The sequence below is a fragment of the Dendrobates tinctorius genome, unplaced genomic scaffold, assembly GCF_039654945.1.
Source record: "Dendrobates tinctorius isolate UK_male_01 unplaced genomic scaffold, ASM3965494v1 ptg000243l, whole genome shotgun sequence".
NCBI classification, from domain to species: domain Eukaryota; kingdom Metazoa; phylum Chordata; class Amphibia; order Anura; family Dendrobatidae; genus Dendrobates; species Dendrobates tinctorius.
In genome coordinates, this window is record NW_027361910.1 from 1,052,144 (window position 1) to 1,077,707 (window position 25,564).

The 25,564-nt window shown below is 45.7% G+C and overlaps 1 protein-coding gene across 3 annotated transcripts in view; it reads right to left on the reverse strand.

The window, feature by feature from the left end:
- The window catches only part of MMP17 (matrix metallopeptidase 17), a 253,619-nt gene that overhangs the window by 79,588 nt on the left and 148,467 nt on the right, over positions 1 to 25,564 (reverse strand). For all 3 annotated transcript variants that reach the window (XM_073557032.1, XM_073557033.1, XM_073557034.1), the window contains exon 3: positions 5,363 to 5,492. In XM_073557032.1, coding sequence (XP_073413133.1) covers positions 5,363 to 5,492 — 130 coding nt within the window. The remainder of the gene's footprint in view (positions 1 to 5,362; positions 5,493 to 25,564) is intronic.

Genomic DNA, 25,564 nt, shown 5'->3' on the forward strand with positions numbered 1-25,564 from the left:
TATTTGAGGATATAGACTCCTTTTTTCTGGGAGTTTGTTTATACTATATACTAGCTGAAGAGCCCGGCGTTGCCTGGGCATAGTAACCAACTGTGGTTAGTTATAACAAATTATAATGATTATATTGCACATAAAAACATTTCACATCATATATTCAACACTACAGATTTGCAACACAAATTAACTAAACGATTACCCAAGTATCCTCTCCTGTGTGATACTTTCTGCTGAGCCGTGTAGCTAATAGACGATAACACCATAGAAATGATAATAATAATTACCACAACTGTCTACAAAGAAAACTGTTGCTGATAGCAACCAATCACAGCTCATTTTTCATCTTTTAACAGCTCTGGGACAGCGTGGCGACTTTTGTGTTTCGACTTCTATGTGGCGAGGTTGGTGTATGTGTGGTGAAATGTGTGCTGAGGGTGGTATATGTGGTGAAGCACGTGGTAGTGTGTGGCGCATTTTGTGTGTGTGTTCATATCCCCGTGTGTGGTGAGTATCCCATGTCAGGGCCCCACCTTAGCAACTGTACGGTATATACTCCTTGGTGCCATCGCTCTCATTCTTTAATCCCCCTTGTTCACATCTGGCAGCTGTCAATTTGCCTCCAACACTTTTCCTTTCACTTTTTCCCCATTATGTAGATAGGGGCAAAATTGTTTGGTGAATTGGAATGCGCGGGGTTAAAATTTCGCCTCACAACATAGCCTATGACGCTCTCGGGGTCCAGACGTGTGACTGTGCAAAATTTTGTGGCTGTAGCTGCGACGGTGCGGATGCCAACCTCGGGCATACATACATACATACATACACACACCCACATTGAGCTTTATATATTAGATTTCCTGCCCTACGTATGTCTGCCCCATGTGCAGGGCTGTTTGTGATCTGGCATTGCTGGCCTGTGAACAAATACTTCTGTGTTTCATATCTATTATATAATGTTTTGATATACTTTATGTCTGTATTTTAACATTTATATGATTAAATTAAAGACTTCTTTAACATTGAGAATTGCTGATATTATGGTGTTTGCTCCAATTTTTCTGGTGTTAACTATTCGTTAGGAGCTCCATAGGGGATTCTCCCAAATCATCCTGGTTGTGATGAATGTGAAACTGTTGTAGATGATGCATTCTGTACCTGGGATTCTGTTGCACATATACAGTATCATACACATTACACACCTACAGATACACATTTCACACACACACACAGACACATGCATACATACATATCACACATGCTTACTTCTCGTGTAGAGCTGTCACATGCCAGCAACAGAAGGGAGCAGAGGACAGAACCTCTAGGCAGACTAGTTCTCCTTCCATCTCCTGGTCATCTGGATGGACGTAGTCAGCTACGTCTTGCTGCCCATCTCAACTAGGCATGTACAGTCAAAAATGATGTATGACAGAGCGCACTGTGACTACGCTATAGCCAGTGGCCCCATCAGGGCATATACCCAATTCCCTTTTGTGAGGCTTCAGACCAAAGCCCTAACGGAGCCATTGAATATGTGCTATAATGCTATTAGAACATAGTTTCATGCAAGCATCACCACTGAGGCCAGTGTTTTATATTCATGGAGAAGCCCTTGCTTCTGTAATAGGGCAGATTAAATCACAGCAATAATATGTTTTACGGAAAATGGAATTAGCTGGAGTGGTGGTGTGATGGAGGTGACAAACATTTGGGTTAACAAGTCAAATGGATTCTTAGAATTATAGTATCCTTCCAATTTTCTAGTATTATTACTACTACTGTTGTTATTATTATAATGGCTACATCAGAAACCACTTGCTTTGGGACCGAAAATCACCAGAAAAACTAACAAATATTCAGAGATGCTCCCATTTCTGCTAAATGAATTAGGGCCAGAAAGTCCAATAAATATTATATTTTTTTAAAGAGTAACCATCATTTTAATTTTTTTTAATTTTTATTCCAAAAATCTATAAGAAACTTTGTAATACAGTGGGGAAAAGAGTATTTAGTCAGCCACCAATTGTGCAAGTTCTCCCACTTAAAAAGATGAGAGAGGCCTGTAATTGACATCATAGGTAGACCACAACTATGAGAGTCAAAATGGGAAAACAAATCCAGAAAATCATCTTGTCTGATTTGGCATAATTTATTTTGCAAACTATGGTGGAAAATAATTATTTGGTCATTAAGAAAAGTTCATCTCAATATTTTGTTTTATACCCTTTGTTGGCAATGACAGAGGTCAAACGTTTTCTGTAAGTCTTCACAAGGTTGGCACACACTGTTGGTGGTATGTTGGCCTATTCCTTCATGCAGATCTCCTCTAGAGCAGTGATGTTTTGGACTAGTCGCCGGGCAACACGGACTTTCAAATCCCTCCAAAGGTTTTCTATGGGGTTGAGAGATGAAGACTGGCTAGGCCACTCCAGGACCTTCATATGCTTCTTAAGAAGCCACTCCTTCATTGCCCTGGTGGTGTGCTTGGGATCATTATCATGCTGAAAGACCCATCCAAGTTTCATCTTAAATGCCCTTGCTGATGGAAGGAGGTTTGCACTCAAAATCTTATGATACATTGTCCAATTAATTCTTTCATGTACACGGATCAGTCGTCCTGGTCCCTTTGCAGACAAACATGTTGCCACCCCATGCTTCACAGTAGGTATGGTGTTCTTTGGATGCAACTCAGCATTCTGTCTCCTCCAAACACAAAGAGTTTTGTTTCTACCAAGCAGTTCTACTTTGGTTTCATCAGACCATATGACATTGTAGTGTGTTACTGATGGTAGCCTTTGTTACGATGGTCTCAGCTCTATGCAGGTCATTCATTAGGTCCCCCTGTGTGGTTCTAGGATTTTTGCTCACCATTCTTGTGATCATTTTGACCCCACGGGGTGAGATCCTGCGTGGAGCCCCAGATCGAGGGAGATTATCAGTGGTCTTGTATCTCTTCCATTTTCTTATTATTGCTCCCACACTTGATTTAATCACACCAAGCCGCTTGCCTATTGCAGGTTCAGTCTTCTCAGCCTGGTGCAGGGCTACAATTTTATTTCTGGTGTCCTTCAACAGCTCTTTGGTCTTCACCATAGTGGAGTTTGGAGTTTGACTGTTTAAGGTAATGGACAGGTGTCTTTTATACTGATAACAAGTTCAAACAGGAGCCATTACTACAGGTAATGAGTGGAGGACAGAGTAGCCTCTTAAAGAATAAGGGCCCCGTCACACATAGCGATGCACCAGCAATCCCGACAACGATATGACCTTGTCAGTATCACTGGTGTGTCACTACATGATCGCTGGTGAGCTGCCAAACAGGCAGCTTCACCAGCGATCAGCACCAGCGACACGAGGGTAACAAGCGACGCACATCGCTTAGTTACCCACTGTGTACCTTAGCTACCAGCGCGCTGGTACAGGGAGCTAGTAACCAAGGTACACAGCAGGTTTCTAAGTGGCGCATGGCACTTAGAAACCCGATGTGTACTTTGGTTACCAGCTCCCTGCACCAGCGCGCTGGTAACTAAGGTACACATCGGGTTTCTAAGCGCCGCGTGCCACTTAGAAACCCGATGTGTACCTTAGTTACCAGCACCAGCTCGCTGATCGCTGGTCTCCCGCTTGTCACATGCAGTGATGCGTGCTGGCCAGCGGGAGACCAGCGATCAAAAAAATGTCCTGGCCATTCCAGGACGATCAGCGATACCCGGCAGTGGGGCCGGTCGCTGGTAAGTGTCACACACAGCGATCTCGCTGGTGAGATCGCTGTTGCGTCACAAAACTTGTGACTCAGCAGCGATCTCGCAAATGAGATCGCTGTGTGTGACGGGGGCTTTAGTTACAGGTCTGTGAGAGCCAGAAATTTTGCATGTTTTTAGGTGACCAAATACTTTTTTTCCACCAGAATTTGAAAAATAAATCTTGTCACATAAGACAAGGTGATTTTCTGGATTTGTTTTCCCATTTTGACTCTCATAGTTGTGGTCTACCTATGATGTCAATTACTGGCCACTCTAATCTTTTTAAGTGGGAGAACTTGCACAATTGGAGGCTGACTACTTTTCCCCACTGTATGTCTTATCAGAGAAACTTACTTTTTTCTCCTCCTGCACTGATATTTCACTCTCTATTCAATACTAGAATCTATAAAATCTGAATTCAATGAAGACAGATTTTTCCATTACTGAGATAGGAGATAAGAGATGGCAGTTTGTGCTTATAAAATGTTATGGAGAAGGGAGGAGCTAGAGGCAGACAGACATCCTGCTGCAAGTTCCATAGAACTTTATGAGAACCAACTGTCATGTCATAGCTCAGTAATTGGAATATCTGTATTCACTGAAGACAGATTTTACCTGTGATCACGAATTTTGAGAAGGATCAGTTCTTTAGGGTTTTCAGGTCTCTGAACCCTTAGGGTATGTTTACATGTAGAAGATATGATGCAGATTTTCTACCATGTATTACAATAAAAGTAAAAAATATATATCATGATCCAGGATGGGCTTTGTCTTTGGCCCGTCCTGGTCAGACAGGGGTTAATTGTTTCTGCCTCTCTCTGGCAGAGGGCGGCTATTTAATGCTCACTGGACCTAGGTCCGGTGTCAGTTATACTCCTGCCCTCGGCTGAGTTAGTTGACCTCGTGCGTACGTGTGCCTTGTACCTGATATCTTGCTTGCTTGTTTGGTTTTGATCCGGTTCTGTCCCTGTTACGAGTTCTGCCTGCCCCTCTTGTACTGCGCTATCTCTCTGTGTATGGTCCTCTGCCTGTGACTTGACTATTCTCTGCTCGTCCCTCTGGTACCGCACAGCCCTCTCCGTGTACGAACCCTCGCTTGTCTGACCTGCGTTTTCGTCCACTACAGTTTCCCTGCAGTAGGTACATTATATCATCTGCAGCAGTAGGACACTGAGCCCCGCCCCTTGCAGTCACATGATCTAGGTCCTGGGACTCCTTACTAATTTCAGTGCCGCAGGTCCTGTCTGCTTGAACCGTCACTACTGTATTGGACCCCGTGCTCTCCCATAGTGGGGGTAAGTCACCCTGCTTGGCGTGGCAGTTTGCCAACGCTGACAGGGTCCTGACATTTGAGTCCTGACAATATATAAAAGCTGAAAAAAATCTGCAGCTGAAATTGACTTGTGGTGAGGATTTTAAATTTATGCTGCAAATTTTCACAGTAGATTTTAGTCTTTACAATGCATGTGATAAAATCCACAGAGAATCCACAACAAAATCAGAATATGAAATGTGCATATTTTGTGAGATTTTTGTTTCATTTATGCCAGATGGAAAAACAGCCGTAATGTTACTTTTCTTCGCACATCACAATGGGATATAATAGAAATGAAAGCCACCTTTACCTCCAAGATAAATTTCTCTTGCTCCACTTTGTCACCGGCTGCACATTCCGCTTCCTCCTCGTAGGCGCTGATTGGGACAGGTCAGGCAGAGAACAGCGAGGGGTTTTCATTAATTCCAAGGTGGCCTCATCTGTATGTTAGAGGACAAAGCTGTCTCTTAGTAAAGTAATTGTCTTTCATTATTCATCATTAATCCTTTTGTTAGACAGAGTACTTATTGAACAGCACTCAAGTTTAAAAGAAATGAATGGACTTCCTGTGGGATTTGTAGACTCCTACCGAGATCTAATGAATCAAATAGTAATGCTCTTAGGGTAGTTATAGAATTGGCCCATTTTACATAAGTTATTGATTTATAAACAATAGAAGCTTGTTAACATCATTCATTGGTACAGAAACATTCCAGTCAATGAACTTGGACTACAAGACTTCCATGGTACATTGTGTTAGCGTGTAGTACACACAATTACAGCAGTGTCGAATGGGATATTGGAACTTAAAGGGAACCTGCCACCAGTTTTGTGCCTTATAAACTCTGCCCTTCACCTGTAATATCATGTCAATGGGGTTCCTTCAATGCCTCTGCAACCTCATAGGTGCCCCTGCATACCTCAGAAAAAGTGTTTTATTCATGTACTTTGCTGCATGCAAATTGTGTGGTCGGGTTCGACATGAGAATCCACATCGCACTCAGCACCGCGCCGGTCCCTTCAAATGTCGCCTCTTCTATTTGGATGGAAGTGGCTGACGTCTCCTACGTCATCCACATGGTGATTGAAGTCTCATGTTTGCGCAGTGGAGACCAGCGCAGGCATGCTTCACTCTGCCCTATTGAACAACCAGGGAGGTGGTGACAAGAAAGTAAAACCGACACATGTGTATTACATGACTTCGCGCAGCCGGTCTGTTCTGCTCATTTATGCTCAGTAAGAGAAGGTATTGGTAGTTTGATACTTGTTACAACCCGTAAGAGGTGATATGTTATCCTTTTATGATGTTTATAAAAGTTTAGCACAATCTGGCAGCATTGATACAGATGCAGGTGTCTTCCCCTTTAAGTTCATTGGGACTCTATGCAGACAAGACAAGTGTCTCTCGCTTCTGCTCACTTCTTACTACTATCCCCTTCCTTCAGCTAATCTGGTGAGAAGTGTAGTCTTGACTTTATGCTTATGTTAGAGTCTGTTTATGTAAGTCATCTTGCAGTCACTGTATTAGTATTGTGTTAGTAGAGGTGTATTGTGCTCTGTAATCCTCCATAGTATTTCCTGCATTGTACACCCTCTAGGCTGCTTGTTTTACATATATACCTCTGTGTAGAATTGTGCTTTCTGCAAAGAATATTGTCAGAGCTGTTTATGATTAATGTATTCAGTGTACACTTCTGTATTGTATTATCATTGCTGCTGGTTTCTGTGATGTGCCCAGTATTGACTGATACTTTTTGTATTTCTATAGTTTTACCACACATATTCATCTTCATATCATCGCACCAATAAACCATAGACTACTGAACCTCACAGTCTGTTTATTTGGGATATGAAGGAGGTTTAGCTGTATGCTGGAATCCACATAGCCCCAGATGTAAGAAGGCAGAACACGGTCTCTGATTCCACTGTTGAGGCACGAAATTTCAAGCTCTGTGTGGATGACGTAGGAGATGTCATCCACTTCTATCCAAATAGAAGAGGCGGCAATTGAAAGGACAGACCACACAATCTGCATGATAAAAGCACTTTTTCTGAGATATGCAGGGACACCTATGAGAGTATATAGAGGGATTGTAGGAACCAAATTTACATGATTTTTAAAGGTGATGAGCAGAGTATATAAAGGGAAAAAACTGGTGACAGGTTCCATTTAAAATGTAACCGTCATTTTCATTTTTATTTCATAAATCAATAATACACATGAAAATAAGCAACTTTGTAATATATCTTATCATATAAATCTGCAGGTTTCTCCTCCAGGACAGTTCTTTCACTCTCAATTTATTGGTAAAATCTGTATTCAGTGAACACAGATTTTCCCCTTTCTTAGATAGGAGATAACAGTTGGTGATTATAAGATTCTATGGAGGAGGAGGGCGGAGCTAGATGCAGAAATTCTGTTGCAAGTTCTCCTATAACAGTTACATGGTATATGTATAAAGTAGGGTGCACCACAATGCAAAAATGGTGACTGAAATAACAATATCTTTATGAGGGAGGTGCCACATCAGGTAGATTTGAACAATGGAAAAAAGGGAAGAAAAAAGCTACCTGTAATCATGTGCACAATCACAAATATAAATAAAAATATGCAATTTTATTGAACACAAACATGACAAGCAAAGAAATATAAAAAAAATTAAAAATGTAGAGCCAGGGTAACCCAGACCAAAAATGCCCCACAATAGCCAATTATATAAGTGCATAAAATATCATATCCACAGGATCATATTACAACGTAAAGCTGGAAATAATTCAAAATTATAATTATATATATGGTGTGGATAATCGCACAGAATCACGTTCCCGTAAATATGGTAGAAATATAGAGCCTCAAGACATGAACTCCAGAGATCTACCAGTCAACACAAAGGATATGTGTGACCCAAGAATAGCATATGATCATTCATGCGACAGAAAATGACAAAGGCAGCATGGTTGCCCTTAATACATAATATAGGACATAGATGGGCATAAGTTACGTATATGTGATCCAGCCACAATAAAGAAAACTAGCCAGATTGAGAAATAAAAGATAAAATGACAATGAAGAATATGCCCAATGAGGTAAAACTTCATAATATGCCCAAAAAGATATCAAGACAAGGATTACCTACATGTGCCTGGCACATGAAGAGAAGGATGCCTCAAGAGTTCACATGGATATGAAGCCGTGGGGGAAAAGGAGAGGGGCGAAGATGGCAATGGAGACGCCCAAGGGCCTGGGGACCGAACTCACGCGTATTGCTGGCACAAGAAGTTTCCTCCTGCAGTTTGCCATTTAATAAATTGCCTGGGAAGACCCAGATTTACACTGCTGTTCTCTATAGGGACACGTCCATCATACTAGATCGACAGCTCCTCTGATGCTGTAACATCCTACAAAGAACGTGCAGCGGCATGTACCGACATTATCTGTGAGGTGATATATACTGGACAGTAGACGTGTAGATAGTGGCATTTGCCAGAACTTTGGTATCTTGTCCCCTGAGTGTGTTTGCCCTGGGTTTCCAAAGTAAAGAGCTCCTGGGGATCGAAGCAGTCAAGAAGCCATAGTAGGACAGGAGAACTTCTGCAGCCAAGATACCCCAGGGCAAAGGAGGTACAAAGAGTGTGGAAAGGGGCTCCTCTCCTGTTGATATTGAGGATGGCCTTTAGACAAGTGTCGGCCTACAGAAGAGAAATTCTACTTGATTGACATCTCCATTGCTGTGTGCCTTCAAGCAAAGGACTGGTCGGTCAAGCAGAAGAAGGCAGCAGTATTGGGCAGAGGTTAGATCCGGAGTGACAAAGGCTTGGGGAGAACTTCCATTCATCAAAAGGACTTCAGCCTCACTTAGATACTGATTCAAACAGTGATTTCTCGGTAATGGAAGAACGGACTGGCTAGCTAAAGGTAAAGATGGACATGCATGTAAGCAGTTTGGGGGCTGAAGTCCTGCTGACAGATTCCCTGTATCCCTGTAAGTTCAACTTCTAGGTACTAGAAGTTTTCAAAATCATGGCCGTGAGTTACCAACTACCAAAATATGTGATGAAATGGAAGGAGAACATGTGGTTAGCCATCAGCCCTAGCTGACTTGTAACGACTGTGCTATATACCGGACTCAGCATTGTCACCAACCTTTTTCAACTCAATAAACTGAACTGCTGCTTAGGTGATGATGAATAAAAAAGGTTCCGGCCCATCTCCATGCAGCTTATACTGTCAGGCTGGAGTCACACTGCCATATTTCTCATCCGAGAATCGCGTCATAAAACTTGCACTGGCTGTCGGCTCTCCTGACCTGGGCTTGACATATGCATAGTAATCCATCATGCTGTGATGCTCAGGTCAGGAGAGATGCCGGCCAGTCCGTTCAGTGCGATGCGATTATCGCAGGAGAAATACGCCAGTGTGACTCTGCCCTCAGACATGAAATAGTAGATGTGCCGCATTGTCTCATGCTAACTCTGATTAGGAATGGCCAAGCGAGTCAGGCAGTGGCTGGATTCTCCATCAGACATCAAAGCGGAACAACCAGACAATTGTAAATTTGCTATTAATAATTGAGAGTTTCGCTCTTAAGGGAACTGAGCAGAAAAGAAACTTTGTGGAGCAGCTGCTGTCTAATCCTTCCACCAAGTATTTCAGAAAAGGAAACATCTCTTGAGGTGTACACAGCGCCGGGTCACCGAGTATTCATCATACACGTAGGATTATGCTCTCGAAATGTCTGACACATTACAGAGGCAGAGCTCTTCATTAAAACAAATGTGTCACCAGATTGCACACTGCAAACTGCGTACAGGTCAGGTGAGCAGATATTCAGTATACTTGGACTCATGACATGAGCTACTTCATTCTATGATGGAACTCCTAAAATCTCATCTAAATAGCTATTCCAACAAATTTCACAGTAACTATATCAGTCTCATCAGGTCTAAAAGATTGAACTAATAATTCTGTATATTTTTTATTTATTTTACTAATTCATATAGCACCATTAATTCCACAGTGCTTTACAGACATTATTGGTACTGTCCCCAATGGGGCTCACAATCTAAATTCCCTATCAGTATGTCTTTGGAATGTGGGAGGAAATGCAGATATAGTCCTTGGTGGGATTCAAACCCAGGACCCCATCACTACAAGGCTGCAGTGCTAACCACTGAGCCACCATGCTGCCCTTTTGCATTGTGAAATCTGGTGGATTACCTTTAAAGGGAATCTTTTAGCAGGTTTTTTGCTATGTAATCTGCAGACAGCATGAGATAGGGGCTGTGACACTGAATTCAGTGACGGGTCACTTATTTGGCTGTATGTTGCTTATTCACAATGATTTTATCACTAGGATATTATCATTTCCACAGTGAGCCCTGGCCCGTTCACACCCCTCCTTTGATAAGTAATGTAGCTCACTGTCAACATACAATGTACACAGAAAGCTATAGGGTGGGTGGGGTTAACTTTTTAGCTCTACTACATGCTACATCTAAGAGCTCTGTCAATGCTGCACCCAGTAAACTAAGTGACACATCGTTAGAATCGGAATCACTTGCTCTATATTATGCTGAACTCAGATTAAACAGCCAAAAGCTGCTGTCAGATTCCCTTTAACACCTTCACGCCATAGCCAATTTTCGTTTTCTCCTTCCCTTCTTCCAAGAGCCATAACTTTTTTTTTCTGCCCACATAGCCATTTGAGGACGTGTTTTTGCAGGACCAATTGTACTTTTGAACAACACCATTTATTTGATCATGTCATGCACTGAAAAGTGGGAAAAAAGTGTGTTGAAATTGTAAAAAAGTGCAATTCCATAAATGTTTATTGGGCTATATATTTACCATGTTCACTATATAGTAAAACTGACCTGGTAATTCTTCAGGCCAGAACGATTATCCAGATGCCAAATGTATTATTTTTTTTTATCTAGGTGTAAAAAAAATGTGGAAATTTGTAGAAAATGAAACATTTTTTGTGGTGTCATTTTTCGAGACCCGTAACGCTTTCAATGTTCATGATCTGGAGCTGTATGGGAATTTAATTTTTGTGCCATGAGCTGATGTTTTTACTGATAATATTTTGAGGTGGATACATTGTTTTGATCACTTCTCCTTGCAGAGCCTCAAAAAATGTAATTCTGATGCTTCTCATTACACCATTTAACAATCAGAGTACCGTATATACTCGAGTATAAGCCGACCCAATTATAAGCCGTGGCACCTGATTTTGCCACAGAAAACTGGGTATGCTTATTGACTGGAGTATAAGCCGGGTATGCATTTTCCCCTCATCCCTGTCCTGATATGTAAAGTAGGACAGGGATGAGGGGAAAGTACTGCAACTTAAGTACTGCAGGCATCGGGAAAGGTCAGAGAGGTCCGGCGCCTGCGCACTGCAGTACTTTACTCTGCCCTCAACAGGGCAGATCAGTACGCCTGCGCAGGATCCGTGGCAGAAGTAAGAAGGAGGACGTCATCTCTAGAAGATGGGAGGCACCGGACCGGACCGCAACACTCACCACACTGGACCACGCTCCCTGGTGAGTATAATCTAACTCGTTTTTCTTATCTTTCAAGTTACAGCGGGGGCTTATCTACACCATTACAGAATGCTGTAGATAAGCCCATGATGGCAGTGGCCGCATCTCATAGGCCAAAAATGAGGTGACAGATTCCCTTTAACCTGCAGATATGAGGTTAGTATTGTTACTAGCCTGCCCGGCACCTGCGTGTAGCTCAACGCCGTGAGATAATGAACTTTATTTTCCCGGCAGCGTTCGGCTTCAGTCAAGGGGAGACATTTTCGCTCTGAGAATACAGAATGGTGGCTGTAACCGCACCCGGCGCTGACTGACACTGGCTCTGCACAGAATGTTGCCTAGGAGAATAAGGGCAGAGACACACGGCCGTATTTCTCGTGCATGTCGGCTGTCGGCTCTCCTGACCTGTGAGTGACAGCTGCATAGTAATCCATCACGCTGTCATGCTCAGGTCAGGAGAGGTGCCGGCCAGTCCATGCAGTACCATGCGATTCTTACACGAGAAATACAGCAGTGTGACTCTGCCCTTAAGTTCTTTTTCTCCCTGTAGCGTTTGGCTATGTACCCAGAAAATTAGTAAACCTGCAGATTAACCCAATATTTGCAGGTTAAAGCGAAGTTCACACTAGGCAAATATGGCGCCCCCAGGAGTATGGTCACCACACTGGCATTGCCTTCCTCCAGGGAGGGTGATGTCAGGCTTGGAAAGAAGGGTCTCTCTGACAGTTAACCATGTCATGCAACACAGTTCCCACTCCAGGCCAGCAGAGGGAGCTCTGAACCAGAATTGCGGGAGGAGTGCTCTCTGAGGGCCAGGAAGGGAAATTAGTTAGTTAGTGTGAGGAGGGCAAAGAGTGTAGACGTGTGGAGAGAAGCTGGAGGTTGAGCTGAGGATAGAGAGCTTCCTCCCAGTGATAGCGCATGATCTGGAGTCTGTTCTCCACGGTTGTATGGATACTGAAGGTCCTGCAACAGAAACCAGAGGAATAGGAAGCTGTAAATGCTCTATTCCCAACTAAGACTCGGAGGCACAACAGCGAACGGTGAGCCAAGAGAGATAGAAGGCTACAGCTGTCTGCCATACGAGGTAGATCCAAAAGGGAAGAAGAAGGAGGAACGTTTGTGTAACACTGTACTGCATGTACCTCAAGTAAGCGCTAGAGGGGAGACTACACAACCCATCTGACAGAGAGATTCCTAAGTTGCTTCCAGGCTAATCAGCTCCTGTGCCATCTGTAATCTGGACCCTGGACTGCACTTACAAGTAAAGGTAAAGAAACTACATTCCGCTGTGTCCTTGCCTTCTTCCTGCAACTTCTTCAGCACTGCAACATCTCTGTGCCAGACACTGCACCCTCTTCCCCAAGACCTATCTACACCGCCCTGGGACCAACAGTCCTGCCTGTGGAGGGCCACAACATCTTTGCTGCACTACACCATTTGTCCCAGAGGATCTGTCTGCAGTGTCGGCTTAACACCTTCCTTGCCGAGCACCACAGGTGGCGTCACGAATCACTCATAAACTGTTTTTCACCACTCAAACCCCTTTTTACATGGGTGCCCAGGGCCACAGACTGGGTCACCACTGCTGTGACATTCCCCTCTGAGAGACCGGCCCGGTACCGAGTACCCCACAGCCCTGGGAGGGTGACCCATTTTGGCGTCACAAACAGGATAACGGAGCCCGGTACCCCCGGGTCCTGTGTGCCAGAGACTGTTTTGTGTACACTGGACTGTTGGTGCCATTGCTGCCATTATCCCGCTGCTTGGCGCGTGCGGGAAACGAGAGAGGCGGGCCATCATGGGCGGAGCCTGCCGAAGAGCGCAAGGAAGTGAAGTGCCGCACGGGAAGAGAGGACAGCACGCAAGAAGGGGAGGAGCTGAGGCCTACAGCCGGTAAGCCGCTCAACCCCGGGGCCTGGCAACCGTTAACTAGGGGGGGAAGGAGAATGTCTGAGGCACATGCCGATGCAGCGGTGGATGCCCCCGCCAGCCCCTCAGCGCCGCAAGATGCAGTGCCCAACGCGGCTGCGGCTCCAATAGCACCCACCGCAGCGGTCCCCATAATGCCGCTGTCTATGCCTTACATACTGGGAGCAGCATGACTACCGCAGTATTCAGGGGAGTCACATACCCTGAGTGAGTTTAAAAAGAGACTGTACAGTTTGTTTGAGGTGTATCCTCTATCTGAAAGTCAGAAGGTGAACATCCTTATTGGGCAGCTAACAGGTGCAGCACAGAGAGAAGTAAAAGCCTGGCAGGACACTGACAAAGAGACTGTTAAAAAGATTTTGGCCAAGCTAAGAAGCACCTTTGACACCCGCTCTGCAGCTGAAATCAAGATGAGGTTCTTGGATGTAAACAGAAATCACAGGACAATATAAGGGACTATGCTCTTAACCTGCAGGAGGCGCTACGAGCCGTCAAGCAGATTGACCCTGACAGTGTGAAAGATGGAGACGGACTGCTAAAGGAGCAATTTATTGAAGGACTCTTATCCAGCACCCACAGAGCACAGCTGCGCATCATAGCCCTACAGAACCCTGATCTGGACTTTGCTGATTTCAAGGACAGGGCTATCCGGGTGCTGCAGGAACCAACTGTCAGCCGTCCAGCGCCCCTTAGGCGCCAAGCGATCACCTACCACCAGGAAGCAACATCTTTCCCTTCCATCCCTGTGGAGGCTGATGCACAGACTCTGGATAAAGATCTGACAGAAGAGCTGCGTCTTCAGGTCCAGGAGTTGACCAAAGGGATGGCTGCACTTACTAAAACCGTGCAGTCCCTGCAGGTGTCCTCCAAGGAGAAGGTCCAGCTTGCTTCCAGTCCAGAGGATGTCCCATGGCTCCGGAAGAGGAGAACCCCGCCACTCCGAGGGAGGAACGACGATAGCTATGACCAGGACGGACATCCCATCTGTCGTCACTGCCGCAAAGCAGGTCACCTTGCAAGATTCTGTTATTTAAACAAGCAACCCCTGGGGCAGAGGGCCAACCCCCAGGAGTAGGACCACAAGGCCCAAGGAACTGGCGAGCCAAGTATGTTGGAGGGAGACCGATCCTTCCAGTGGTGATTGACGGCATTCCCATGAACGCTTTGCTGGACACTGGCTCCCAGGTGACCACTATGCCCTATATCCTCTACAAGCGGTATTGGGCTGACTCTGAACTTACCCGTGGCCCAAGTGATGAACTGACAGTAGTTGCCAGTAATGGTCAGTCTTTACTGCAAGTGGGATGTAAAGAAATTACTGTTAAAGTGGGTAGAGTAGAGTTAAAATCTCAAGGTCTGATAGTTGTGGATATTGATCGACGAGAATGTAATCCCATGATGACTCTTGGTACAAATGTAATTGAAAATTGTCTTTCCGAGGTTATTGTCTTGTTGCAACAGGTGGCTGAGACTGCTGGTTCCAGTGAACAACGAGTCATGCAGAAGGAGAACAAGGCACTGATGCAAAGACAGCAGGTAGAACTCTCTGGCGGAGAAATTGGCAGCGTCAGAGTGAGTGATGCTTTCCCCATTGCAATACTCCCCAGATGTGAAATGTTGATTTGGTGTCGGGCAGCCATGGGCCTCCGAGGAAAAGATTACCAGGCATTGGTAGAGCCAGTATACTCTGATAGCAGGCCCACTGTCCTGACAGCCAGAGGGGTAGTTGATGTACGTAAAGGGAGAGTACCTGTATGCCTTTTGAATTGTGGGGAGGAGGAGGCCACAATACCTCGGTATGCCACAGTAGCTAAGCTGCTCACTGTCAGTAATAATGCAATGCAGGCAGCAGAGCCCTTGGTCTCATCCGACCAGGTGGAGGACAATGGCTCTGTAAAGCAGCGGGAGGAGTGGTGTTAGCAACTGCAGGTGGGAACTGACTCCACCCCTTCATACCAAAAGAATGGGGTTTACAGAGTTACCCAGGAGTATGAGCGGGTATTCAGCAAACACCCTCTAGATTTTGGGAAGGCAAAAGGGGTTCAACATCATATCCCCACTGGAGATCATCCACCCATAAAAGAAAGGTACCGGCCTATACCCCCAACACAATACCAATGTGCCAAAGGTATGTTGAGAGAGATGAAGGAAGCGGGGGTTATCAGAGACAGTTGTAGCCCCTGGGCAGCACTAATAGTTTTTGTAAAGAAAAAGGATGGTACCATGAGAATGTGTGTTGATTACAGGAAAATTAACAGCATTACACATAAGGATGCCTACCCATTACCCAGAATTGAGGAATCATTGGCTGCACTTAAAACTGCTAACTCTTTTTCCACCTTAGATCTCAGTAGTGGGTATTAGCAGGTTCCTGTGGCAGAGGCAGACAAGGAGAAAACAGCATTTACCACCCCAATGGGTCTCTGTGAGTTCAACTATATGCCATTCAGGCTCTGCACCGCCCCAGGAACATTTCAATGGCTGATGGAGTGCTGCCTGGGACACAAGAACTTCGAGACGGTCCTGTTGTACCTTGATTATGTCATTGTTTTCTCCAAGACTTATGAAGACCATCTGAAGCACCTGGCTGAGGTGTTTGAAGCCTTGTCCAACTTTGGCCTGAAGGTGAAGCCTTCCAAATGCCACCTCCTGAAGCCCAAGGTTCAGTACCTCGGAAATGTAGTGAGCGCACAAGGTGTGGCGCCAGATCTTGACAAAGTCACGGTCATCCGGGACTGGCCAAAGCCCAGCAACCTCCATGAAGTATGCCATTTCCTCGGGTTGGTAGGCTACTACCGAAGGTTCATCAAAGGCTTCACTGAAATAGCCACTCCTATGCAAAATCTTCTGGTGGGGCAGTCCAAGAAAGCCAAACAGAAAAGTTCCACATTTGAATGGACTGAGGAGTTGGAGAGGTCCTTCACCCGACTGAAGATGGCTCTCACAGGAGATGAAGTTCTGGCCTACCCAGATTATGACCAACCCTTTGTGTTGCATACTGATGCCAGCAACGTGGGACTTGGAGCAGTACTGTCACAGGTACAAAATGGCAAAGAAAGAGTGATCTCTTATGCCAGCAGGAAGCTCCGTACCACTGAAAGGAACTCTGACAACTACAGTTCCTTCAAGCTGGAGTTCCTCACCATAGTCTGGGCTGTGACTGAGAGATTCATTCATTGCCTAGCTTCAGCCAAGTATACCATCTTCACGGACAACAACCCGTTGACTCACTTGGAAACTGCCAAGCTAGGTGCACTGGAGCAGCGATGGATGGCTCGGCTGTCTAACTATGAATTTACCATCAAGTACCGAGCAGGGCACAAGAATGCCAATGCTGATGCGCTGTCCAGAATGCCTAATCTGCCAGATGCAGGAGAAGACCCTGAGGCACTCTAAGAAGTAGAGTTACCTCCTTTCCACCGGCCAATTGCGGCCCAATGTGCCCAAGGAGTGAGAAACAGACGGTCTGTCGTGAAAGAGGCCACCCTAAATCCACTGCCTCATCATGACTGGGCAGAAATGCAGGATAGCGACCCTGCAGTCCGCCTGGTGAAGGAGCTACTATCACAAGCTGACTCACGCCCTGATTCAGATGCTCCTGAAGAAACCCAGCAGTTGTGGAAGGAAAGAGGCAGACTGTTCATCTATGAAGGAAGCTGTGTCGGAGGAGTATCAATGCCCGCACTCATGAGTTGGTCTGGCAGGTGGTAGTCCCAAAGAGAGAAGCATCAATGGTCTTCGAAGCATACCATAATGGAGCTGGACACTTCGGATGGAAGAAGTGAGCCAGCGAGCTCCTTTGCAGCCCATCATAACCAAACAACCACTTGAGTTGGTAGCCCTGGACCATGTGAAGCTGGTTCCAAGCTGGTCAGGCTACATCTATGCTCTTACCATTGTGGACCACTACTCAAGATTCCTGGTAGTTGTGCCTGTCAAATATCAAACAGCCAGGACAGCAGCCAGAGCATTCCAACAGCACTTTTGTAGACCACACGGATACCCCGAGCGAGTGCTTACAGATCAAGGTCCAGCCTTTGAGGCGGAAGTGTTCCAGGAATTCTGTAACTTGTATGGTTGTAAGAAGATCAGGACAACACCGTACCATCCACAGACCAATGGCATGTGTGAAAAGATGAACCAGGTGGTGATCGACCTACTGAAGACCTTGCCCTTGGAAGAGAGGAATCTGTGGCCAGAAATGTTGCCATATCTGGTTGACCTCCTGTGAATTCCACCAACTGCACTCCAGCCTACCTAATGAGAGCAAGGCCTGGTAAGCTGCCTACTGATTTGGATATGGGAGTCCTGACACCTGAAGTGACATCACCAGATGCTGACTGGGATACAGAGAGGTAGCAACAGTACAGAAGAGTACAAGAGTGTGTGGAAAAGAGTCTAGCTCAGGCAAGACAAAAACAAGAGAGGAACTACAATCAGCATGCACCTGCAGTTCCCTTGTCACCAGGAGAACAAGTCCTAAAGAGGAAAGGAAGGATGCATAAATTGGATGACCGTTTCACTTCAGCCCGTGGTTGCGGCCTGTCTATCACCGCTCACAGCTGCCTTCACCCCGCTGCAGTCGGCAGTTGGGGCCTGTTCCTCATCAACAGAGACACTCTGCACACAACCCCAGGCTGTGCGCGTGGCCAGTAAACCGCCACTCTTCAGCACTGCGAAACAACCCTGCTTGGGGACAGGAGTCCCATTGAACTCGCTAACAAGCGCAACCCCGCTATTACAACAGGGGGTTACTTCATCTCAGGACTCCATCAGGGCCTGTTGTGCCCCAACTCCTCCTGGGCGCTGGAACGCCCGAAGACTACTCCAAATCTTCAGCAGCTGGGCCCAGTGGCTGCGACGCCACAGCAGCCTCATCAAAGACGCCACAGCAGCCTCCTCAAAGACGCCAAAGCAGCTTCACCAGCAACGCAGCTTCCACAGAGACGCCGAGGGACGTCAGGACGGATAAGTGACATTATAGAGTATAAGGACCCGTAGACGGCCATACCGTGGCCCCATAGTAGCCGGCCTCCCCCCGGGTTAGTCGTGTTCTTTGCAAATAGTGTTTGATTGTACTGAGTCCCTGCGAGGACAACTGTTGTTATCCCTTTTTGGTTGCTTAGTATAGCCCTAGCGGCTTTAACCCCTTTCTGACATCAGACTTACTATCCCGTCCATGGGACCCGGGACTCTATGCCCATGGACGGGATACTACGTCTACCGCGATCAGCGGCGCCCCCGACACGTTTACCCCTTGCACACCGCGATCAAACGCGATCGCGGTGTACCGGGGGTTAAAGAGAAGCATCGGCAGGGAGGGGGCTCCCTCCGTGCTTCCCTGAGCCCCCCACGGCAGCGCAATGTGCAGCGCTGCTGCGGGGGGCTCCTTTCCTGCAGGCCCCCGAATCCAAGATGGCGACGGGGGCCTTCGGGGGGCTGCAGGAAGCTGGCTTCCTCAGTGCCTGCAAAGCGCAGGCAAGTCTTCTTCAATGCCTGTTACAGATTGCTGATCTGTCACAGTGATCTGTGATGTGACAGATCAGCGATGTAATATGTAATAAAGTAAAAAAAAACAAAAAAAAAGTGTAGAAATAATTAAAAAAAAATCGCCAAATAAATTAGAAAAAAAAAAAGAAAATATTCCCCCAAATAAATCCATTTTTTGGAAATAAAAAAAAACAAAAAACAATAAAAGTACACATATTAGGTATCGCCGCGTCCGTAACGACCCGCCTATAAAACTGTCCCATTAGTTAACCCCTTTAGCGAACCCCTTAAAAAATAAAAATAAAAAAACGAAGCAAAAAATAATGATTTATTATCATACCGCCAAACAAAAAGTGTAATAACGCGCGACCAAAAAGACGCATATAAATATCCATGGTACCGCTGTAAACGTCATCTTGTCCCGCAATAAACAAGCCTCCACACAGCATCATCAGCAAAAAAATAAAAAAGTTATAGCTCGCAGAATAAAGCGATGCAAAAATAATTATTTTTTATATAAAATAGTTTTCATTGCATAAAACCGACAAAACATAAAAAAGCGACCTAAATGAGGTATCGCTGTAACCGTACTGACCCGAAGAATAAAACCGCTTTATCAATTTTACCGCACGCGGAACGGTGTAAACGCACTCCCCCAAAAGAAATTCATGAAACGCTGGTTTTTGTTCATTCTGCGTCCCAAAAATCGGAATAAAAAGCGATAAAAAAAGTCACATGTCCGAAAATGGTACCAATTAAAACGTCAACTCGTCCCGCAAAAAACAAGACCTCACATGACTCGGTGGGTCAAAATACGGAAAAATTATAGCTCCCAATATGTGGTGATGCAAAAACTATTTTTACAAAAAAAAGCGTCTTTTAGCATGCGATAGCTGCCAAACATAAAAACCGCCATAAACAGTAAATCAAACCCCCCGTTATCACCCCCTTAGTTAGGGAAAAATAATAAAACTAAAAGAAAATGTATTTATTTCCATTTTTCCATTAGGGTTAGGGCTAGGGTTAGGGCTAGGGTTAGGGTTAGGGCTAGGGTTAGGGTTAGGGCTAGGGTTAGGGTTACGGCTAGGGTTAGGGTTAGGGCTGAGATTAGGGTTAGGGGTGTGTTGGGGTTCGGGTTGGAGTTAGAATTGGGGGTTTCCACTGTTTGGGCACATCAGGGGATCTCCAAATGCAACATTGCGTCTGATCTCAATTCCAGCCAATTCTGAGTTGAAAAAGTCAAATGGTGCTCCTTCCCTTCCAAGCTCTGCCATGCGCCCAAACAGTGTTTTACCCCCACATGTAGGGTATCAGCCTACTCAGGACAAATTGCAAAACAATTTTTGGGGTCCAGTTTCTCCTGTTACCCTTAGGAAAATAAAAAATTGGGGGCAAAAATATCATTTTTGTGGAAAAAAATGATTTTTTTATTTTCACGTCCGAGCGTTATAAACTTCTGTGAAGCACTTGGGGGTTCAAAGTGCTCACCACACATCTAGATAAGTTCTGTGGGGGGTCTAGTGTCCAAAATGGGGTCACTTGTGGGGAGTTTCAATAGTTTAGGTACATCAGGGGCTCTCCAAACGCACATGACACCCGCAGACCATTCCATCAAAGTCTGCATTCCAAAACGTCACTACTTCCCTTCCGAGCCCCGACGTGTGTCCATACAGTAGTTTTCTCCCACATATGGGGTGTCAGCGTACTCAGGACAAATTGGACAACAACTTTTGGAGTTCAATTTCTCCTGTTACCCTTGGGAAAATAAAAAAATTGGGGACTAATTGATCATGTTTGTGGAAAAAATATGATTTTTTTATTTTCACGCCCGGGCGTTATAAACTTCTGTGAAGCCCTTGGGGGTTCAAAGTTCTCACCACACATCTAGATAAGTTCCTTAGGGGGTCTAGTTTCCAAAATGGTGTCATTTGTGGGGGGTTTCCACTGTTTTGGTACATCAGGGGTTTTCCAATCGCGACATGATGTCTGATCTCAATTCCAGCCAAAAACGTCAAATGGCGTTGCTTCCCTTTCAAGCTCTGCCATGCGCCCAAATAGTGGTTTACCCCCACATGTGGGGTATCAGCGTACTCAGGACAAATTGCACAATAACTTTTAGGGTCCTGTTACCCTTGGGAAAGTAATAATTCTGGTGAAAAGATCATTTTTGTGGAAAAAATATGATTTTTTAATTGTACCGCTGTACGTTATAAACTTCTGTAAAGCCCTTGTGGGCTCAAAGTTCTCACCACATATCTAGATAAGTTCCTTAGGGGGTCTAGTTTCCAAAATGGGGTCACTTGTAGGGGGTTTCCACTGTTTAGGTACATCAGGGACTCTCCAAACGTGACATGGCGTCCGATCTGAATTCCAGCCAATTTTGCATTGAAAAAGTCAAACGGCGCTCCTTCCATTCTGAGCTCTGCCATGCGCCGAAACAGTCGTTCCCCCCCACAAATCAGGTATCAGCATACTCAGAACAAATTGCACAATAACTTTTGCAGTCCAATTTCTCCTGTTACCCTTGGTAAAATAAAAAAATTGAACCTGAAATATTTTTTTTGTGAAAAAAGTTAGATGTTCATTTTTTTTAAATATTCAAAAAAATTCCTGTGACGCACCTAAAGGGTTAATAAACTTCTTGAATGTGGTTTTGAGCACCTTAAGGGGTGCAGTTTTTAGAATGGTGTCACTTTTGGGTATTTTCTATAATATAGACCCCTCAAAGTGGCTTCAAATGTGATGTGGTCCTAAAAATAAAATGGTGTTGTAAAAATGAGAAATCGCTGGTCAACTTTAAACCCTTATAACTTCCTAACAAAAAAAAATTTTGGTTCCAAAATTGTGCTGATGTAAAGTAAACATGTGGGAAATGTTAGTTATCAAGTTTTTTGTGTGCCGTATCTCTGTGATTTAAGGGCATAAAAATTCAAAGTTGGAAAATTGCGAAATTTTCAAAATTTTTGCCAAATTTCCGTTTTTTTCACAAATAAACGCAAGTTATTTGAATGAAATTTTACCACTAACATGAAGTACAATATGTCACGAGAAAACAATGTCAGAATCACCGGGATCCATGGAAGCGTTCCAGAGTTATGACCTCATAAAGGTACAGTGGTCAGAATTGTAAAAATTGGCCCGGTCATGAACGTGCAAACCACCCTTGGGGGTGAAGGGGTTAAATTATAAAAATTTGCTTTTCATACTTCAACCAGTCTCGCGTCTCATCACTGCATCCTGCGAACCTGCTGTTACCTACAGTATGACTTGCTATAGGGAGTTTTGTAAGTAGAAAACATGGTAGAAAAGTTCCATACACATGACTAATGATGGTAACTGGAGAGAGGATCCTGCTACCAAGAGCTTACAATCTAGGGAAGAAGAAGGAGCTGGTAGGTGAGAGGGGCCACTGCACATAAGACAACAAGCGCTGTACCTTAGAGAATATTTAAGCCAACTCTTCGTCATGAATGGATTCTTGGCTACTTGTTTAAGCTTTAAATGATGTGTCTATTTACTTCATTTATTTCTGGGAAGGGTTTTAATAAGGTGGTTAATCATTTCCAGATTTAGTTATTACTTATGCGGAGACTAAATTGGCAGGAATAAACTCACCATAGAAGCCATTCTCATCCACAAAGTACATATTCACGTGTTAATTACTTACTAATTCCTGAATCTTTACTCTCAATTAGGATTTGTGCGGCTATTAGTTAGCTCTCATTATGTCCACATCTCTGCTTAGCTGAGAAAGAATGAAACTGTTTATTGCCCCCTAAATAGTGGTTTCCTTAGTGTCTCCTAAGGGTGCTGCTTTCGCATGTGCTGCTTTGATGCAGGTTTTGTGAGGGAAATTCTATCCACTTGTAGTTTTTGCTAGGAATCTAGTTTCTACTATGCCTATGCAGGAATCCAGATTCTCACATTTATCTCCAGAGGCTAAGTCCTTTGTCCCAGCTTCTGGGCATGCCCACAGGACTAGCTCCCATTGGAGTTCGGGAGTCAGGTGCTCAGGTCCTGCTCCGAATCCTATTAGCTCCTTTTGGAGACCTGGAGATTTCCGGCAGGTCCCGCTTGCTATAAAAAGTGCGCATGGCCGTTCCGCCATGCGCTAGTATAGCCATACTGCTGCTGCATGATTGTTGATGGATGCATGGACTGGTGACTGACTCATTTGAAACCCCTACCCTGTGATACTACGCATGTGTGAGTGTTTGTGTTAGTGCCAGTACTCAGCGCCAAGTGCCAGCGTGCTATGCTCCATACCACAGCAGCTTAAGCGTCAGCATTGCGCCTGCTAGTTAGCAGTGTCTTTGCAGTGGCTCAGTTATCGCCACACTTCATTTGCAGCTCCTTGGTGCGTTCGTGGTTGCGACGCCTTGCACACGTTTCCCGCTAGGTCCCTACGGAGTTTGTACCACCACCTTGTGCTTCTCCGGTGACCGCATACCGCGTGTGTTGCACTGAGATTCTGTGTCCTGAACAGACTCAGCGTCTTTTGTGTTACCGTTTATTATTACAGCTCTGTGAGCTCAACAGAGTTTGTTCAGTTCACCTGGTGATGCACTTAAACCGATGCACTCTACCGCTATATAGATCTGCCACCACCTAGCAGCGGTCTTTCCATCTACTGCACGGTGGACCCCAAGTGGCGAAGGCACTTTATTTATATTTTTATTTTAGTGTCTTCCGCCACTCCTAACATTATACTTTCGCCATGGTCTGGCTAGGGATGGTAGATCAGCAGCAACTTACACAGTGCATACGGCAGCTTGAGAACCTGTTGGTTAATCTTGAGAGGGCACTCTCCGCTGCACAGGCCACTGATGCTGCTGTCAAGGCCCTAACCGATGCGGTAGCGCGTATGTCCATGTCTACCCTCGCGCCGACAGTTACCCGCCTCCCATTGCCTGAAAAATTTTCCGGTGATGGCTCTTCCTGCAGAGGTTTTATCAGCCAGTGCTCAATCCATCTGGAGCTGCTGGCTGCACAATTTCCCACAGAACGGGCCAAGGTGGCATTTATCATATCCCTACTGTCGGGCAAGGCTCTGGAATGGGCTACACCGCTATGGGAGCGTGGTGATCCGGATATTCGGACCGCAGCCCATCTGCTAACAGCTATCAGGCAGATGTTTCTCGGCCCACGGGTCACACATGACACCTCTACAGCTGCTCGCTCTGTCCCAGGGATCCCTCTCGGTTAGCCAATATGCCGTCCGTTTTCGGACATTGGCGTCCGAGTTAGAGTGGTCTGACAAGGCCCTCATCCCTGTATTCTGGAGAGGATTAGCGGAGCATGTCAAGGATGCTCTCTCTACGAGAGAAATTCCTACCAGCCTGGAGGAGTTAATATCTGTCTCCTCGCGGATTGACCTCCGTTTTTCAGAGCGTGGTTTGGAGCGTGCTCACTCCAAACGGAGAGGTATTCTGGCTCCTGAATTCTTTGAGCCTCTGGAGCTGCCTGAACCAGAGGTTCTACCCCCAGAGCCCATGGAGGTGTCTCATGCCTTTGCTAATACACCTCTGGCCCAGGAGTCCGTTTGTGGTTGCCACCGGTTACACGCTGCTTCTCCGGAGGTCAGCGCCCCGCAATCCTCGGATTCCATGCCGGTTGACGAGACCTTTGTCCCTCCTCATTTGAGGTCTAGGATTCTCGCGTGGGCACATGCGTCTAATACGCACAACCATCGTGGTTACATGCAGACCACGAAACTGTTGGCTGGTGCTTATTGGGACGTCAAGAGATTCATTCAGGCCTGCACCTTATGGGCTCAGCTTAGCCACCCTATGCAGAGTGTGGCGACGACCGTCGACACAAGGCGGCGTCCCACTGTAACTCCCGCTCCTGCTGTCTCCCAGGTGTCCCTTCTGAAACCTGGCGACCTTGCTTCCACTGAGGCCTTCCACGTGTCCCGGGTTACCATGTCATCTCCCAGGACACCAGGCTCGCTTCCTAGCGAGCCTAAGACCTACGCCTCTATTGTACACAGGCCGGTGGGTCGGAAGGCTCAGGGAGGGGGGGTCTTAGGAGGGGGGTAATGTAAGGAATCTCGTTTCTACTATGCCTATGCAGGAATCCAGATTCTCACATTTATCTCCAGAGGCTAAGTCCTTTGTTCCAGCTTCTGGGCATGCCCACGGGACGAGCTCCCATTGGAGTTCGGGAGTCTGGTGCTCAGGTCCTGCTCTGGATCCTATTGGCTCCTTTTGGAGACCTGGAGATTTCCGGCAGGTCCCGCTTGCTATAAAAAGTGCGCATGGCCGTTCCGCCATGCGCAAGTATAGCCATACTGCTGCTGCATGATTGTTGATAGATGCATGGACAGGTGACTGACTCATTTGAAACCCCTACCCTCTGGTGGTACTACGCATATGTGAGTGTTGTGTTAGTGCCAGTACTCAGTGCCAAGCGCCAGCGCGCTTTGCTCCATACCACAGCAGTTTAAGCGTCAGGATTGTGCCTGCTAGTTAGCAGTGTCTTTGCAGCGGCTCAGTTATCACCGCGCTGCAGTTGCAGCTCCTTGGTGCGTTCGCGGTTGCGA